Genomic DNA, 20,181 nt, shown 5'->3' with positions numbered 1-20,181 from the left:
CCAGGATTGGCATTGGATTTTGAGACTTTTCTTAGGATTGTCCATATTTGATTGGGTTGGTAAGTTGGTATTCAGTGCATCCATTCACCATCTATGGTGGGAGTGGAATCTCAGGAGATGGACTTCCAAATCTCGTTCGATTGATTTGATTTGGAAAGCCATCTATTGTGATGTTTCTTCTAGACTACAGTCTATTCCCTATCCCCCGGTTATGGATATCCCAAGGAACAGACTTATTGTTGTTACTTGAGGTCTTAGCTCCTCTTTTATGCCTCTCTCTTGAAGGTTTGTTCCCCCCCCCCCTCTCCCTCTCCCCTCTTTTGTTTTCCTTTGTTGGTTGTTATATTATTTATTCATCCAAAAAAAAGTAATGTATAAAATTATGATTATTCAAAGAAAACAGTGTAAACATGTCTTTTACTAGTAAAAAAGTTCATACTTAATTAGTTCCATTTTGGATTAAGGAACTGTTACTCAATGAATATGGTTCAAGGTACATTGCATTACTTTCAGGCTAAGTTTTTTTTTGGATGAAGTACCGTAATTTAGTCAACTGTATAAACAGTTGACTGCAGGTTTTTCTTCACAAATATACTTCCAGGTTAGCATTTATCCAAAATGTTAATGAGACACAGATAACATTCTTTATTCGGTGGAAAAGGGTGTGTAACGATGATATATTTAATTGGCAGCTAACCTTTCTAGAAGTTATCTCCAAAATGAACATATATAGTGCATTATGGTGTGCTGATTTTATTTGATAGCCAGTGCTATATTTCTTCATGGTCACATGACACATCAATGGAAGAACTATGGTCTGGTGGTTAGTATTAGATAGCAAATGTCATGCTGTCTCCATGTCTCATTTCTGGAAGAATAATTTGGCAAAGAATGTTTAGCATTATTATTTTCAGTTAGTTCTTTCTTTTATGTGTTGGATCTGTGAGGGGTATCAATTCACTTTTCAATAAGTCAGTAAACTTGTATGCGACCATACCCATGCATAATGCTGTTATTGTTTTTGCAGTTGAGCAAGCATATCATCAGTCATTTAAACCCTTAACAAGGGATCTCTGAGCTGTTGCATTGAAAACTCGAGAAGATGTCAGTTCTTATTGTGACAAGCCTGGGAGATATTGTCATAGATTTGCACACAGATCGGTGCCCTTTAACCACCAAAAACTTCTTAAAACTTTGCAAGTAAATGGTTTTCATCCTTTCTCTTGTCATCTTTTGTTACTGTTTTGCTGCATCATTGTTCAGTTAAGCTTGACATTATTGAAAAATGAGACTATTAGTGACTTAAGGTGATTGATGATAGTCCTTTTCAGAGTCTTGTTTTCTAGATAATTAGGAATCTGAAGAGTCTCTTGTTTTAGTTTCATTTACTTCCCCTCTTGGTCATTGTTATAAGGAAAATGTATTTTCTTGGACTTGTTTGCATTTTGGTAATATGTGGTCACTTAATGAGTAAGATTTTATAAAAGTGAATGTTCAGTTAGCTTATCATTAATTCTTATGTCTCTTGATGTAGTCATTTAACTTTTTCCTCTCTCTAGCCTCGGAAGTCCTCTCCCGCATCCTTTAATCCAAAACCGACCAGCTCCTCATATCCCCCATTCCCAAGTACAAGTCCCTAAACCTCACCCATCTTGCTTTTGCGAACGATCTCATGATCTTCTCTAAAATGGACCACCTTTCCATCTCCTCCATCCTCTCGGCTCTCTCGTAGTTTGAATCCCTCTCTGGCCTTCGGATCAATCTCGGCAAGTCCACCATCTTCCTCTCCGATATTCTTGATCAGCTTCGAGCCTCTCTCCTCTTCTCGCATAGCTCCTTTCTAGTGGTCTATCTTGGCCTCCCGCTCATTCCCGACAAGCTCACTCGTCACCACTGCCTCCTAATGCTCGACAAATATTCATAAGAAATTGCAGCTTTGGAAGGGTAAGCTTTTGTCCTTTCCCGAACGGGTGGTTCTCATCCGCTCTGTGCTTCTGTCCACCTATCTCTACTGGTGTGGAATCTTCTCCATTCCCAAGTCCACCATCCATGTGATGGAATCTTTATTTTGTGCCTTCCTCTGGAAAGGGCAGGAAGCCTCGCATTTCATCCACCCGGTCAGTTGGTCTTCCATTTGTCGCCCGACCTCCAAAGTTGGCTTGGGAATCTGGCAGATCTCTGATGTTAACTTAGCCTGTCTTCTCAAACTTATCTGGAAAATTGCCTCAAAGCATGATTCTATTTGGGTTAGATGGGTCTATTCTTTTCCGGTTGGATTCATCCTGACTGTTCCTATGCCCTCCAACCCCTCATGGGTTTGGAGGAAAATTCTCTTGTTATGCCCCCACGCAACCTCTACTATTTCTATCTCCATCTCTTCGGGCTCTTCCACTTCCTTTTTGGCTTGACCCGTGGCATCCGATGGGCATTCTCTTTAACCACTTTGGCCCCCACACTGTCTATGACACATGTATCCCCAAATCCACCCCCTTGTTAGCCTTCATCTTTAATGGATCTTGGATCCCTACCCCTTACCCATTCTCACACAGGTTTGGGAATCTCTCCCTCCTCTCTCCAGCTCCTCTTGTGACCTCACCATTTGGATCCCTTCCTCTTCGAAAACCTTCACCACCTCTTCAGCCTGGAACCTTCTCAGATCCTATAACCCCAAACCCCTTGGCCCCCTTTGGTTTGGTTCAAAGGCCACATCCCTCTTTAGTCCCTAACCCTTTGGAGAGCCCTAAACCACGCCTTCCCACCCAATCCTTTCTTACCGACCACCACATCCCCGTTAACCCTAGCTGCATCCTCAGTTGATCCGGTTTGGAGAACCTTGAGCGCCTTTTCTTTTCTTGCCCTTTCTCCGGATCTATCTGGGGAAAAGCCATTGCCGCCATATGGCCCTGTTTGAGGCGTTTCTATGGGTTTGGTCTAGATGGTCTTGGATTTTGAGAAACTTTTCAGGTTCTTCCATCTACGATCGAATCGGTAAGCTTTAAAGATGGACCTCTAAATCTTTCTCTATAGACAGGATTTGGAATGCCATCTATTTTGATGTTTTTTCTAGACTGTTAGCTATTCCCCATCCCCTTGTTGATAATAGCCCAAGGAATAGGCTTATTGTTGTTGCCTGGAGTCTTAGTTTTTCTTTTTGGTCTTCTGCTTAAAGACCTTGTTCCTTTTCCTTTCTTTTAAAATAATTATTTGTTCATAATTTTTTTTTTCCTGCATGGGGGTGGCTTTAAGGGTAGTCATTGAAATCAAGGGATGCTTCTGATGTAGTTTTAGATTCATAGGAGATCAAGTAGAAACCGTTAACCAAGATCTAGAATGAATAGGGCAATGTTGCTATCACAAAATAGGGTTAGTTTGTCAAATTAGGGTTAGGGTTTGATGGTAGGGTTGAAGTCAAGTATTAAGTTTACTAATTATTTTCCTGTTAAGGTGAAAGCTTCTTCTACGTTTCCTGCTTTGCTGTAGTAGTCAATGTCACAGTGCATCCATGGTTGTTGGATATGGCTTTAGATTTGTTTTTTTTAATTTTTTTCATAAATAAAAAATTTATTAGTTGTTTGTATTACAATAATAATTAAAGTGTATCTCCCCCCCCATCCCTTGGTCCCTTTTTGTTTGGTTTAAAGGCCACATCCCCCGCCACTCTCTCACCCTTTGGAGAAACCTTAACTTGGCCCTCCCAACCCAAGCTTTTCTCATCAGTTGCCACATCCCTGCAAGCCCCATCTGTAGCCTCTGTTGGAATGGTATTGAGGACATTGACCACCTTTTCTTCACCTGCCCATTTTTCCACTCCATCTAGAGCTTAGCCCTTGCTTCTATTTGGCCCAGATCGAGACGCTCTTTTGGTTTTGCTCAAGGTTGGAATTATATCTTGAGTAAGTTCTCTGGTTCCACGATTTGTGATCGAGTAGGTAAGCTCGTCTTTGCTGCTACAGTTCATCATTTATGGTGGGAGCGCAACATGAGAAGATGGACTTTCAAATCCTGATCCCGAGTCTTGATTTGGAATGCCATGTATTTTTATGTTTTTTCTATTCTCAGTTCTTTCCCCCACCCCCGGTTATGGACTCTCCAAGGAATAGATTGATTGTTAGTTCCTAGAGTCTTAGTTCCTCCCTCTAGTTGCCTTTTTGATTGGTTAATGCCCCCCTTTCTCCGTTATTGTCTTTGGTTCGGTTTTTTAATTCATTAATTATTCTCCAAAAAAAGGCTAATCTTTTGGTCACTATGACTAGTTAAAACATTTCATTCACTTTTACCCCCAAAAATTCCATTCACTATGATATTTTTACCCTTGTAAAGATATTTACCGAATCAGAATGGTTGGATCATTAAATGAAAATGATGAGTCGTCACTATCCTTTATCCTTCATTTCAGCTGCTGCTCTGCCTGTGGAGCCAAATAGAGGAGGAAAGGTGTATTGAGAACCGAGGACTAATGACTTGTGAATGACCCCTCTACTCGAACTCAACAAAGGCATTTAGGAGGAGTAAAAGGTCAAGAGGTCATAATGAAGTGTTCTGTTTACTATGTAAAGTGACGTTAATATTCACAATTGGATTTCTTATCAACAATGAAATGTCCTGCTTGCTAACTACAAATGCGGGCTTACTTCCAACCAAGGAAGAAAATTCGACCAAAATAGGAATTTTGACATTGCAAAAGGCCAAAATTTCAATGGTTGAAATTGGACACGTTTTTTTGGAAATTGGAACCATGGTGGGAGATCTTGTGAGATATCTCGGTTTTTTTATAAATTGAGACGAGATCGAGATTGAGATTTGTGAAATGGGATATGTTGTTCGAGATCTCGCCATATCTCGCTATATCTTGCTGGAACTCTCAAATTTTCCCCCCTTTTTTGCGGATTTCAGCCAAATTTTCACTTGCAACTACTTTTGGCACATTTACAACATCAAAGGAAGCTCCATCATTCTCTACTTGTCTTATGAACTTATGCGTTAGTGATTCATATAAAACTTCTAATGGTTGTATAATTTTATCATTCTATTCTCAAAAATCAAGATTGTAATACTCATATGGATGGAATCTTGATGACATTTAAGTAATTTGATGTATTTGAATCACTTGCCTTTTTATTTATATGCCTTAATGGTTTTATATTACATGTTATATAACAGTGCATTCTCTAATCCTACAGCATTTCGGTTTCACATTATGGGTAGACTTAGAAATCATACTTAGGGTTGTTTTCTCACAAATCCAAGGCCACTAGTGTGTTTAAAAGGCCTTAAATAGGCTAAATACCAAGTTTTAGCTCAACTGGGACCCTAAAACCCACCGAGTTGACACCCAAAAAATGGCATATCTCGACCGAGATCTCGCCAAGATGGTCAAGATCTCGGTATTTCATGGTAGCGAGATCTCGCTCGAGAGCGAGATCTTCTACCATGATTGGAACTTCAATTTTGAGCCTCATATGGACTCAAAATGATTTGGATTTTTCCATACTACCTATTTCAAGCATAATAAACAAAATGAAACTAGTATTTTGCCCAAAAAAAAAAACCATTGAAAATTTATCATTCAAGTATACTAACAAATGATTGGTTCCGACAAGTGCAAACTGTATTGCATATAGGCATAGATTCATTAGCATACATGAATTGTTTGGTAGAATGGTTACATATACAACAAGTCAACAAAATAAAATGATCGACTAGATCAAGTGATGGTGTCTCACATATATTAAGTTGAAGTCTATATATCATATATACATAAAATAAAAATACATAATTTTAAAAAATAATTATTAAAAATCAGAAAATGAAAAACTGGTAGCAAATAATAAAAGGTTTAAGTTTAACAAAACACAATCATAGATCATAGTCCTAGGCTAAACATATATTAATTTCAAGGCAATACAAAGATCATTTAAGGCATGAACAAAACAAAAATAAAAAAATGGGAAGTTTGAAACTATTGGGTATGGCTCATGCTTCACATTCTATTGTTGCCGGAGTTTTCTTTGTAGTTGTTATGGCTTAGGAGGTGTTTGGAGGCAAAAAAGAGTAAAAGAGGTGTTTGAAGGCAAATGAGTTGTGGAAATTAGGTGAAAATGGGATAAAAATCAACAAAATCTAAGGAAAAACAAGTTGGAATGTTGAAATGGGCGAAATTTTGGTCGAAATGGTCAAACTTTGACCATTTTCCAAAATAATTGGAATTTTGTTTCGTTTTTGAAAAATGCAGACATTTTCAAAATTTCGGTTGAATTTTCTTCTATGCTTCCCACTTCACCTCTAACTTGTTAACCATTGACTACTGACATGAGCAGGTATCATCATAAAAGTAGAAGAAAAATTGAAGATGTACTTAGTGTAGAAATATATTTTACAGCTTCAAATTATAGTTTGTTTTACCCTGTATTTTTTATCTTCTTGTTGTTTGATGTTGTATAGTGACATGATTGTTCACTTCTCCTGTTTTGAAATACTTATTTGTCAAGACTTACATCATTGGCTCCTCTTGTGATTGCAGGATCAAGTATTTTAATGGGTGTCTGTTTCATACAGTTCAAAAAGATTTCACAGCACAAACTGGTGATCCTACTGGAAAGGGTACTGGTGGTGATTCCATCTACAAGTAAGAGACTTCGAGTGGTTTATATTGTTATTCTAGTTATACGCAAATCTTCATGGATGTGGATTTGACTGGCATATTAGTAGTTTTATTGAAAACCATGTATTTTATCATAAAGGTTTATAAGTGGTATGTCGTGTTTTTATATTAGAGGTGAGGGTCTTGTAATATTAATATATTATACTAATAAAGTACCGAAGGCAGGGCCTTTTAGTGATGTTGGAAACAACAAACATTATGCCATTTATTTTTATTTTAATGTTATTGAGGAAAAAAGGTCATTCTTTTAATAGTAGCATCAAGTCAAAAGGCCCATTGCTAAGTATAGTATTTCCAAAGACTTAAATATAGTCAATCTAGTTTGCACATAACTACATGCTTACTTCTAAACAGCAAGAGTTTGCACATTTTTTTTTTGGGATGAATAAATAATTAAATAACAAAAGAGGAACAAACAAACCGGCCATTAAGAGGAAAACAAAAAAGAAGACTTAAGAGCCTAGGAGACAACAATAAGCTTGTTCCTTGGGGTATCATCAATCAGAGGATGGGGAGAAATTACAAGTCTAGAAGAAACATAAAAAAAGATGGCATTCCAAATCATTTCTTTGGAGCGGGATTTGGAAGTTCATCTTTGAAGATTGCACTTCCACCAAAGATGATGGATAGTGGCACAGAACACGGGCTTACCAACCCGATCACAAATGGTAGAACCTGAAAAGTTTCTTAGAATCCAAGACCAATCACTAGTGAAACCAAAGGAGTGCTTTGAGCGGGGCTAAATGAAAGATAGGGCTTTCTCCTAGATAGATCTAGAAAAAGGGCAAGAAAAGAAGAGGTGATTAAGGTCCTCCAATCCATTCCAACAAATGATACAACTTGGGTTTATAGGGATATGGGGGGCCAATAAGGAAGGATTGAGTGGGGAGGGCAAGGTTATGGGCCCTCCAAAGGGTAAGGGAGTGCCAAGCAATGTGGCCTTTGAACCAAACTAGGGGAGGCCAAGGGGGTTTGGGGTTATGGGCATGAAAAAGGTTCCACGTTGAAGAGGTGGAGAAGGTTTTGGTAGGGGATGGAAGCCAAATGGTTAGGTCATGGGGGGAGTTGGAAAGGGTGGGAAGGGAGTCCCAAACTCGTGGTGGACAAGGGGGTGGATTTGGGGATGCAGGTATCATAAACTAAGCGGGACCAAAAAGGGATTAGAAAATGCCCATCAGATGCCATGGGTCAAGCCAAAATGAGGTAGAGGAACCGGTGGAGATTGAGGTAGAGATGGTGGAAAGGGCGCGTGGACGTAACGAGAGAATTTTCCTCCAGATCCAAAGAGGGGTTGGATGGCATGGGAACCATCTAGAAGGAGTCAAACCGGAGAAGGAAAGAGTAGATCTAGTTGACCCAAATGGAGTCATGCTTTAAGGCAATTTTCCAAATAAGCTTGAGAAGACGGGCCAAATTAACATCAGAGATTCGGCAAATGCCGAGGCCGCCTTTAGAGGTTGGGTGACATATGGTCGACCAACAGATAGGGTGGATGAAGCGTGGCACTTCACACCCTTTCTAGAGGAAAGCAGAAAACAAGGACTCCCTGGTATGGACTGTTGATTTTGGGATGGAAAAGATTCCGCACCAGTAGAGATAGGAGGATTGAAGGATTGAGTGGATAAGCACTACTCTACCGGCAAAGGAGAGGAGGTTGCCTTTCCAAAGTTGAAGCTTCTTGCGAATGTGGTCAAGTATGGGAAGGAAGTGATGGAGAGTAAGCCTCTACCAGGAATGAGCGGGAGACCTAGGTAGGTAATAGGAAAGGAGTTAGGCTTGAACCCCAAGAGCTAGAGAAGGGAGGCTTGTAGTTGATCAGAGACACCAAAGAGAAAGAGGGTAGATTTGTCAAGGTTGACTTGGAGACCAGAAAGAGATTCAAACAGGGAGAGGACCGAGAGGATGGAAGAAATGGATCGATGATCAGCTTTGGAGAAGATCAAAAGATCATTAGCTAAAGCAAGATGGGTGAGGTTAAGAAATTCGCATTTGGGGATGGGAGAAATGAGGAGTTGGTCTGTGTTAGATTGAAGGATGCGAGAGAGGGCCTCCAAATCTAGGGAGAAAAGGTATGGGGAGAGGAGGCAACCTTGGTGAATACCAACAGGAGAAGAGAAGAATCCAACCAGAGACCCATTAGTGATAATGGAAAATTGGGGAGTAGAGATATAGATCTCAATCCAGTGGATGAAGGAAGGGGAAAGCCCATGGAGGCAAGGATAGAATTGATAAAGTCCCAACGAATAGAATCAAAGGCTTTGTGGAGATCCACCTTAAAAAGAGTGGTTGGAGAATGAGAGGATCAAAACCACGAACAATTTCCGCACAGAGGAGGATATTGTCCGCTATATTGCGGGAAAAAAATAAAAGCGATTGGTTCAAGCCCATAAGAGAAGGCATGACCTTTTTGAGTCTATTTGCTAGGATTTTGGAGATGAACTTGTAAATGAGATTATAGAGGGAGATAGGGTAGAAATCAGAGAGGGAGGAAGCACCTTGCTTCTTGGGGATAAGACAGATGAAGGTTTGGTTTATAGAGGAAAGTTGGGACGGGTTAAAAAAGAAGATGCGGATGGCATGAACAATATCATGCTCAAGGAAGTCCCAAGTGGCAAGGAAGAAGCCCATACTAAATCCATATGGACCAGGGGCACGATTGGACTTGTGGGATCGGATGGCAGAGAGGATCTCTTCATGGGAAGGGATAGCACAAATAGAGGGAAGAGAGGAGGGATCAATGAACTTGTTGAATAAATTAGGGGGGAGAGGGGTACGTGGAGGGATAATGGTAGGGGAGAGAAGATTGGAAAAGAAAGAGGTTACCTCAACCTTAATGCTAGGGGGATCAGAGATCCAATTACCATTACTAGTGAGAAGGGAATGAATGGAGTTGAAGTTATTACGGGCTCTGGAGGACCTATGAAAATAGGCATTATTGGAATCTCCGAGCTTGAGCCATTTGATTCTAGCTTTTTGGCGAAGGAAACTTTCTTCAAGGGAGAGAAGGGAAGAGAGATCAGAGGAGAGGGCTTTTTCCTGATCAGCAAGGGAGGGGTTGGAAGGGTCACTTTGGAGGAGAGATTGGGTTCTCTAGAGACCCTAGAAGAGATGTTGCCAAAGGAGGAGGAATTCCAGGAACGGTGGGCTTCCTTGGTATTATGAAGCTTACGAGCAAAGGCTTTGAGAAGGAAGAGAATGACAGTGGATAGGCTTGGACCAAGCTTCTTTGACAATGGAAATGAACAAAGGGTTTGAAGACCACATATCAAAGAACTTGAAAGGCTTAGGGCCTAAAGAGGGGGGGTGTTGAGATGGATAAGACAAGGAGAGTGATCAGAGAGACCGGAGTGAGGGAAAAAAGCATGGGAGTCGGGAACGGAAGAGAGCTAGGAGGCATTTGATAGGAATCGATCAAGCTTAGAAACAATTCTAGCAGGGTCAGAATGATGATTATACCAAGTGAGGGAGTGGCACATTTGTTATCATCTCTACCAATTACTTATTAGGAAGCTTCCACTTTACTCATGGAAGATTGGATTGAAGAAAGCTTGGATCCTTTACTTCCTACCCTAAATGGACTATTTCGACTACTTTGATCTTCGAATACTACAAAAAGGATGTTTGGTTTTTAGAATTTCTTTTAGATGGATGAATAGATACTCTTCCTCCTATATTTTTCTGATTCTTTTAATAGATCCCAGGATGCATATTTAGAAACAATTAGACACCAAACAATTAGACACTTAAGAGTTCACATTCGTGTGCCGTCGCCCTTCCTGCCTGCTTGCCTTCATTGCTTCACTCTAATCTGCTTTAGCTTGTATCTATCTTCCTCTGCTGCCTTGTCCATTATCTATCTTCCTCAATTTGCTACTTCTCACTGTCTCAATCCTGTCTGCTGGCATTCCTCACTGCTTTGGTTGAACATCTCACACTCTGAACTCCTGTCCTACAGTACCTGGAAAATTTGGAACCAGTTTCAATGCAGGATCCCTAGCCCAGTATTTATGTGAGCCTTGCCGATGATTGAACTTAAAGATATACAATGAGTGCGGAGTGCCATTGATGAGTCACTGAGAACAAGGGAGAATGATGCTGATATTTGGCTTGACTGGTTTGACCCTTTGGGATAACAAGACTATTCAGAACAGAGCCAAATCTGGTTATTGGTTCATTAGGATATTAGGGAGATCCATTGGATTTGGGTTTGCTATTTGATTATGTAAGAGATTAGATTGAATCGGAGTTCATTTCTTGTTCTATTTAGTTTCCACGTTGGGAGGTCTTTTCTTTTTTATGTACGCAACTCAACATCATGAACTGACATTTGAACATAGAATACTAGATAGTGGGTTTACAACTCATGGACTGAGACGGGGGGGGGGGGGGGGGGGGGGGGGTGAGTGAAATGTGTACATCTCATCACCCTTCTATCATCATATAGAAAAAAAAAAAAAAAAAAAACCCGTCATCCAACTTCTAATAATTTTGGTGTCCTGTCCCTGCGGGGGGGGGGGGGAGAGGTGGGTTAGGGGAGACTGAGCAAGACTTCTTCATTTGTTTGTGTGATTCTCCTTCTAACATTGATTGTGTCTCTGCATAGGTGTCCATTGCTAACGTAAACTGAGTTCAGAAGCAGAGTTTAACTGAACCACTTCATGGCCTCCACTTTTGGACTCAAATTCAAAGGATCAAATCCTTTCCTACGGTTGGTCCTAATCCTACAATTCCCCCCTTCCCCAAACAACAGAGGCAGTTATCAGAATTGATTCCTCAACCAGACCTGAATCTGAAGTTATTGCCTGGTTTGGATCAGGGTCTCTTTCAAATTCTTCTTCTCACTGTTTCAAACCATCCTTGTGTTTCAGATATCTATGGATAGTAAGTTTGGCACCATAATTGCCGCCTTGGTTTATTTATTGATTTTTTGTCCTTAATTTGTTATTGATGCCTGGTGCCCGTATTCTTGGCTACCTTTCATATCTTTTCTTTTCTTATCTACCACAGAAAAGAAAAAGGTGTACCCAGTGCACGAGGCTCCGTTCACTAAGGGGTATGCTAAGGGTCAGAATTTATGCAGCATTGTTCCTGCTTTGAGGGGAGGCTATTTTTTGTCCTTAGTAACCCTTTAAACTTTTGGTGGTTTGCATAATTGCCATATCTTTACCTTTTGAATTGTCGATTGCTTTAGTGGCCCAAAGATCCTAACCAGTGTCTTTGACCCCTAGGTTGCACTAGAGAGGGCCAGAAAGGAAGTCATTGCTAGGAGTAACAACTTGTCATTATTCGGGATCCATTGGTTCATACAAGATCCATGTCCAGCGTGTATATATAATGAATAACATTCTTTTTCTTGCTAACCTCATATATTTGTCCTTTATCTGGTTGTCTTTTCAGATTTCTTTATGGTGACCAGGCTCGGTTTTTTGGTGATGAGATCCATCAAGATTTAAAGCACTCCAAAATAGGAACTGTAGCCATGGCTAGTGCCGGAGAGAATCTTAATGCTTCTCAGGTATATAACATATGAGAACTTTTTCCAACAAATCACATTATTAAATTTGCATTTTCTTAATCATTAAAGCAAAATGCATGGCAAGAAAGCTGACGGTGGGGGGTGGGCAGGAAATCTCTGCAACCTTAGCAGAGTACATTTGTTTAAGAATTGCCCACAATTTTCCTTCAGTAGTCAGGCCCATGCATTTATTTGATACGAGTAGTTTAGTTTTGTGAGATATTTCATATCATGAGGCATTAATTAGTATATTTGTCACTTGCTTCTGTGCATAAAAGAATGGGGGGACCAAGAGATGTGAAAAGAGATTGGAAATGAGATGGAAAACAAAAGATGAAAGAAAACTGACAAATTAAAATTAGAAAGTATAGATGAAATATGAAATACTAGAGTTAGATGAAAGAGGTAAAGCCTCACAAGTCAGGAGAAACACAACTAAATAGAGTCTGCTAAAAAGAACTAATGCTGTTTTGTTTTATAACATAATCCAAGTGGACCCAATCTCTTGAAAAACATAGGGAGAAACAGCAGAGTCAGAAATATACAAGATGATAGAGGTAGGGACCACCAATACTGCCCTCCAAATTTAATTTTTGAGGGAAAAAATAGCAAACTGAACAAAACTGTATAGTTAGTGCAATTTCAGGAAACCATATCAATCATGTATTTACCAAATGCTACCTGAGGGTTCTACTTCTGAGTAAATAATTTACTGACTGCAGTCATTAGAAAGAAGATAAAACAGTAAACTGGATCTTAAGGTGCTTCTTAAATTCTCAGGTCTATTTAATGAACCGAGACCAGAAAATAGAATTTTAATGTAGTTTTGGGTGCTCCACTCAGTGGGGTAAGACTACATGCGTAAGTCACCGTGACTCTCCCCAGACCCGTGGTGGTGGGAACCTCATGCTTTTGGTAAACCCTTTAATGTAGTTGTGGGTGGATCTATAGGTACTTGCAGGGGGGAAAAAATCATAACCAAGCAGCTTGGATGGTAGGTCTCTTCAAGTGATACAAAATAACTGGAAAACAAGATTGGGTCCTAAAAGAAAATAGCAACTGAGTTGTAGCGATAATTGTCCCTGTTTAATAATGTTTCTCTGCTTTACATCAATCTTTCTGAGTCAGAAATATAATATGTGAAGAACGAAAATTGGGGACCCCCCCCCGCCCCCAAATTTTATTTTTTTTTTTTTTTTTTTTTTTTTCTTTTTTATTTTTTTTTTTTTTTCCTTTTTTTTTTTTTTTTTTCCTCCCTCCTCTCCCCCCTTTTTTTTTAAAAAAAACTCCCCCCCCCCCCCCCCCCCCCCCCCCCCCCCCCCCCCCCCCCCCCCCCCCCCCCCCCCTCTTTCTTCCTTTTTTTTTTTTTTAATATAATGCATCCTGTTGAATATGTCCTGTTTGATAATGTTTTTGTTTCGTTTGTTTCTGTTCATTGGAAGGACCACTTCTCTCTTTGCTGTTATTTCTGCAATTTGAAGTACATATTTGGTAACATGGGATCTGATTTTTGCTATCACCCTCTTCCCCGTCTAGAAAAACGCTATAGACATGAGACGAACTTCATTATGGATACCTGGGGACAAAGATTAATAAGATTGCAAAAATGTGTAATTATGCATCACATAACCTATTTGATCCATCATCATCATCATCGCTGGTGATACAGTCAAGGTTCTTATCTTTATTTCTGTCGCTGCTTTCAACCAGAGAGAAACCTACAGTGTCTCAGTATTGATTGAACTTTATCCCAGGTTACATGAACCTGGTACCATGTTCATTTTAAATTCTGGAAGAATTGCTCCTAGTTGATCTCCTATCAATCTAAGAATACATCAGTGAGGCTGAGCTTTTGGTAAAGGGAAAGCATAACTTGAAGGATCCTGAAACTTACAGGGAGATAGATGCTGAAGGAAAATAGGCTTCCATATGTCATTGGGAAAATAAACAGATGGTTATGAAGCTTAGGTGTTTTTATAAAGAGGCTGAAAATCCTTGTAAAAATTGTGATCAAATGAGGGTGGTTTACAAAAAATGAGAGGTGCTAGGAAGGAGGCTTAAATTGTTAAATCTGTTGGGCAGATGTTTTCTGTGGACAGCTATCTTCTTATCCTGATACTGAACTGAACCAAGATTCCACGGATACCAATGTCTGATTCTTGACCCCACGATCCAAATATTCCCCTTCATCGATATCCACTCAATACCTTGCAAAGTTGGCCTCACCTCATGATCTCGTTTTGTTTGTCCCCATCCAATCACAACCCGTTTAATACCTCCTGACAAATATTGTGCCTTGTAACTGAAGTAGATGGGATATCAAACACATTGAATATTTTGATGTTCCTCCACCCCAAAGAGAGTCCAACATTAGTTTTGATATTATTAGTTACCTAAGAGTTGATGTGATAATGGTTGAAATTTTTGGCATTCTGGGGCACATCATAACATTGTAGACTGGCTTGGGCTTCTTTATCCAATACATTACTTTCACCAAGGTTATCAAGCGGCAAGGTGACCAAGGCATTTGGGGTGTTGCTTAAAGGCATTGGAGATTAGGTGGCTGTCAAGGTGGTGCTTTGGCGAACAAAGCATTTTTCTATACATTTTTCTAATACAACTATTTTATATGTCACAAATAGGACACCAAAACTTATATAGTTACTATAAGCTAAACAAATATTAAAGAATCATAATTATGCAAGATTATTATTTAAAAATAACATAAGTTCATCTCATCATAATACAAATATACAATAGCAATTAGCAACATAACATAATAATATTGTTAACATTTGATTATGATCCATATAAAATTATAAATATGAAAATGAAAGTAGTAGACTAGTAGTTACCTGTGATGTCAAATAAGTGACTTGTGCCTAGATCATAAGAGCATTTAATATGACCTCAGCCCTCTTACATACAATTGCCGCTCAACTTAAACATCCGAATATTTATATCTGATTTTGTAAGTAAATGAATAATTCTTGAATTAGAATCTGAATTTTAGTTGTCCTTTTTTTTTTTAACCGAACCGATAAATTAATTGGTCGTGTGATTCTGAATAATTCTCCATCTAAATTATTCCTGAATCCGAAATAAATAATTTCTATATTCTTATATGATTTTGTAGAATAAAGTTTGACGGTTTAAAAAAAAGGGTCTTGGTACAAAATGTCAAAAAACTGACCACTTTATCGCCTAGGAGTCAATATGGTGCTCAAGGCGATGTTGCCCAGGTGATGAACCCATTGTTTTTTACATTTTCAAAAAGTGGTTTATCGCCTAGGGGCCAAAAAGCCACCATGGCGGATGCGTTGATGACAGCGATTATTACTTTGCCAAGAGACAGTTCATATGCTTAGACCTTAGGAGGGATCAGATTTCTCCATATCCTCAGTTTATCTCTCCTCCCCCCCCCCCCGGTCTTTCTTTCTTTCTTTTTGGTGGAGGTTGGGGGGTGGTTCACTAGACATCAGTCTTCAGATTTCCCTTGGGTCTAATTGGTTAAATCGAAACTATATAGATTTGCAGAAATATAAGCACTCACCCCATTGTAGAGGCTAAGTGAAGACTTCTGCCTGTTGGTCATTTATTGTATTTTTTCGGAGATGGTATAGAAATTTAAGTTTCTTGATTCTTTTCTGAATATGCATATATTAGGTTGCGGAGTCTATTTCCCTTTTTCTTGATTACTTAGCTAATATTGCATTTTTACCTTTGTTTGCAGTTCTATTTTACATTGCGTGATGATCTTGATTATCTTGATGGCAAACACACTGTGAGTCCTTTTGCTGTTGATTTTTTTTTGAAAGCTTTTTGGTCTTGTTTGTCTGCCTCTACTTGCATGCTTGTGTGCATGTGGTTACTTAGAAGGCTTTGTGTTCTAGTATAAATTACTCAAACAAATGGGTTTTGACTAGTATCATTTCCATGGTTCCAGGTATTTGGAGAGCTTGCAGAAGGTTTGGAGACCTTAACAAGGATAAATGAAGCATTTGTGGATGACAAAGGAAGACCATACAAAAATATCAGGTTATTCTTCTGCCATACCTTCTCCTGGTCTAGTAAAAATTTTGTAATTGCCATTTGCTTTCGTGCTTATTATTCATGTTTCTCTTTCACTGGGACAACAGAATCAAACACACATACATATTGGATGATCCTTTTGATGATCCTTCACAGCTAGCTGAGTTGATTCCTGATGCTTCCCCCGAAGGAAAACCACGTGATGAGGTAGGTTTGGTTGCATGATTAGGTTGTCAGTATCGTTTTGGTTGGTAAGAGCAAAGTTTGATACGAGCTCCAAATCAACAATCTCTGCCCCCTTTTCTCTCCTCTTCTTTCTTCTTGATGGACCAAGAAAATTAGTATATTTAAGTAACTGAACATTATTTCCGGAGAGACGTTAAACTGAAACCAAAAAGCACTGTCATACCCCATTTAAAGAGAACTGAAGATGTAGTTGCCTTCATTTCTAATGGCACTAGGTCCCTCCATCCCCCCCCCCCCCCCCCCCCCCAAAAAAAAAAAAAAGACCACTCACCCCCTAATGACAAGACCATATGGCTCCCATCCTACTAAGGCACCTTCTCCACCTGAAAGCTCATGACTCCCCTAGCCAAATTGTCCAGTGTTCACCTTGGTTTGGTTCAAAGGCCACATCCCCTGTCACTCTTTCACCCTTTAGAGATCCCTCAACCGATGCCTCCCCACACAGGTTTTCCTTATCCATCACCGCATCCACCTCACGACCCTAGTTTTCACAGGCTTGGTGGGGCCCACATTACGGACATTCAACTAGGACACGTGACAGTTCCTCTCTTTATCAACCTGTTTATAACCACTAAAAACAATGCTAAACTAAACATTTCCAAGGACGAAAACAGACAACCTGTTTGACAGTTTGACTTATAAACATATGTATACAGTCCAAAGTTCTGTTATGTTTACATTTGAGCTTTCAACAGTATCTAGTTACGTACATACAATCTCAAAGGAATATATACATCCATAGTCCAGTTAAATAAACATAAGTTGCAACAAAAAGATAGAGTTTCCATGTTCAACTTTAAAGGCGTTATTAGGTGGCAACACCCTTGCCCTTGTCTAGGGGTGTCAATTTGCAGCCCAAACCATTAAAACCGAACCGAACCGGCCATAATCGAACCTTAATGGGTTGTGTTTGGGTTGAGGGTGGCAGAGCTTGCACCAACCCGAACCCAAACCGCAACCTGTTATAATCCGTTTTACAACCCGTTATATAGTTTAACATTAAATATTGTTTGAATCATCATATTACCAATAGGTAGTTGGTAGAGACTATCTAAAAAATTGAGCATGAAGTCAAAGATCAAATAGTCATTCTACTACTTATAAGAGACAATTAGAAGGATTAAGTATGAATGTCCAATTGAATGTGATAAGTTAGTTTAAATTAAGTAAATATTTATCAAGTATGAGAATGTTGATTAAGTATGATTATATTTATCGAGAGGCATTTCTTTTGCATATCAACTAAATACCAACCCAAAAAAAAGAAGGATTTCATAGAAGGGAAAAAAAATCAACATTCTCACAAAACAAGAACCCAATTTCAAGCATCATAGCACAAGTTAGAATTTAAAAAGGTTTTATGGTTGGAAGGTTTGTTCGGGACTATCCGATGGAGCCTAAAGAATGAGCTTGTAGTTTCTATGTTACTACTTATTATTTGAGTTCTTAATTTCTATAAGGTGGGTGAGGTTTCTACGACATGGAATGACTTTTCATTTTTTAATGAAAATTGATCAATAGCAATTTTGTTTTCCATAGAATTTTGGCTCTTGTTATTGGATGCTTGACTATTTATTTTTATTCTTTTTCTTGCATACCATAAATTATTAGCCCAAACCATTAGTTAGCCTGAACCCAAATCGCATCAAATTGAAACCGGCCCGAAACCGTTATTTTGCTAACGGGCTGTGTTTGGGCTTAGTGTTTTTTAGCCCGAGACCGCTCGAAACCACACCGTTGACATCCCTACCCTTGTCATATCTGAGGACCTGTCAACATTTACAATAGTGAGTTTTGTGGCCCAATAAGCAATATAGACAACCATGTAAGTAACTTAGGCAATTCATCATGCATCCATTAAAACATCAAAGTCATATAACATTATGCATTCCAAATTTTCTTTTAACTATTTTCATCTTCATTATTTGGCATTATGGTCTTGAGCCTAAGCAAATCCAGAGGATGCACATTTCTCTTCACCACCGAAGTGGCTTCTATCTCTTCACCACCGAAGTCGCTTGTGTCTCTTCACCACCGGAGTGACTTCTATCCCTTCACCACCGAAGTGGCTTCTAGGCACAAGGCCTTGTACACCTCATGGATTGCCATTGACACAGACTCAAATCTTTCCACTTTTCAGTCTTGCTTCATACCCTCCCATTTGCTGGAATTGTATTGAAGACGTGGATCACCTTTTCTTCTCCAGTCCCTTTTCCAACTTCCTTTGGTGAAAAGCCTTTCCTACCATTTAGGCCCGCTCTAAATTTTCTTATGGGTTCACAGGATTGGCAGTGGATCCTGAGATCCTTCCCTGGATCCACTATTTGTGACATTGCTGGTAAGTTGGTTTTTGGTGCTGCCATTCTTCACTTATGATGGGAGAAAACCTTAGAAATGGACCTCCAACTCCAGTTCATTGGACTCAATTTGGAAAGTGATCTGTTTTGATGTCTCTTCTAAACTTCAGTTGCTTCTCCATCCTCCTATTATGGATATCCCAAGGAACAGACTTGTTGCTGTTACTAGGGCTTAGTTTCTACTTTCTAGCCTAATTCCTAATGGCTGGTTCCCCCCTCACCCACTCTTTTCCCCCCTTTGTACATTCTCTCCCACTGGGGTTTTGGTAATGATAGATTATTCATTAAAATAAAATAGTTGCACCTGCTAATCTAGATTTAGCCTGCACCAAATGAAATGTCTAAATGAACATGCTTGAGAAGCACCCAAAATTTATAATTTGACCATCGAATCAGAACTGGAAAGGACATATATGATTACCAAACCACCTATAACACCCCAAAAAGGAACCCGAATTTACTGCTTTGAACCTTAAATAAAACTGATACAGTATTCCTATTCTGATGAAAGGCCTCTCTGGACTTGATTTCCCACATCCTTTTTTCATTTTGGCTTTTAATGCATGGTGCATTTCTTTCCTTTCTGAATCACTTCTCTAGGTTGATTTGATTTTATTGTCATGTTGGTCTCTCTCTTGACAATGATTAGACATTCTAATTGTTACTTCCTGCCTTGTGATCCCTCTTCTCTGATGAGCCATGTAATTAGGTTGATGATGATGTTCGGCTTGAAGATGACTGGGTGCCCATGGATGAAAAAATGGATACGGCAGAGCTTGAGGAGGTTCTCCGTGCAAAGGAAGCACATTCTAGTGCAGTTGTTCTTGAGAGTGTACGCACCTGATGATATCTTTGTGTTTACGGCTTTGAAGCTCAAAGCTTGACCAATTTTTTCCATCTAATAGAACAGCTAATTTTGACTTGTCTGCATCACAGATTGGCGACATTCCTGAGGCTGAGATAAAGCCTCCAGATAATGTGTTATTTGTTTGTAAGCTTAATCCAGTTACTGAAGTAAGTGCTTGTTTTCTCGTTACTTGTATTGAAATTTAACTATGTTTGGAAATGTGAAGGGTCAACTGATTGATCTATTGCAAGTTTGGGAACTCCAGTTAAAATATTATCTGGTTCAGTTTTCAAATGCATCACCAAATTCTTTCTTCTTTTTTATATTTTGCTTTCAATGCTATTATAATGGTTTTATATTTGAATGCACTATTATTATCAATTGGATAATTATTTTTTAACTACTGCAGGATGAGGATTTGCATACAATCTTTTCACGTTTTGGCAACGTGATATCGTAAGTCATGAGATATTTTGTAGATGAAATTGGTTTCTTTTCTAAACAGTTTAAATCATGTACTTGT

The 20,181-nt window shown here is 39.2% G+C and overlaps 1 protein-coding gene across 1 annotated transcript in view; it reads left to right on the top strand.

Moving 5' to 3' along the window:
* LOC149026270 (peptidyl-prolyl cis-trans isomerase CYP59-like) overlaps positions 1–20,181 on the top strand; it is a 29,893-nt gene that overhangs the window by 3,394 nt on the left and 6,318 nt on the right. Inside the window, exons 2-10 of the mRNA XM_089146515.1 lie at positions 1,028–1,200; positions 6,521–6,625; positions 12,059–12,176; positions 15,910–15,960; positions 16,123–16,214; positions 16,316–16,415; positions 19,521–19,643; positions 19,748–19,825; positions 20,068–20,114. Of these exons, the coding sequence (XP_089002641.1) occupies positions 1,103–1,200; positions 6,521–6,625; positions 12,059–12,176; positions 15,910–15,960; positions 16,123–16,214; positions 16,316–16,415; positions 19,521–19,643; positions 19,748–19,825; positions 20,068–20,114 (812 nt within the window). The 5' untranslated portion in view covers positions 1,028–1,102. The remainder of the gene's footprint in view (positions 1–1,027; positions 1,201–6,520; positions 6,626–12,058; positions 12,177–15,909; positions 15,961–16,122; positions 16,215–16,315; positions 16,416–19,520; positions 19,644–19,747; positions 19,826–20,067; positions 20,115–20,181) is intronic.

This window comes from Hakea prostrata, chromosome 2 (genome assembly GCF_041222555.1).
Source record: "Hakea prostrata isolate BN-2017 chromosome 2, UWA_Hpros_2, whole genome shotgun sequence".
Classification (NCBI taxonomy): domain Eukaryota; kingdom Viridiplantae; phylum Streptophyta; class Magnoliopsida; order Proteales; family Proteaceae; genus Hakea; species Hakea prostrata.
Note: the sequence above shows the minus strand (reverse complement) of the source record. Positions and strands in the feature narration are given on the sequence as shown.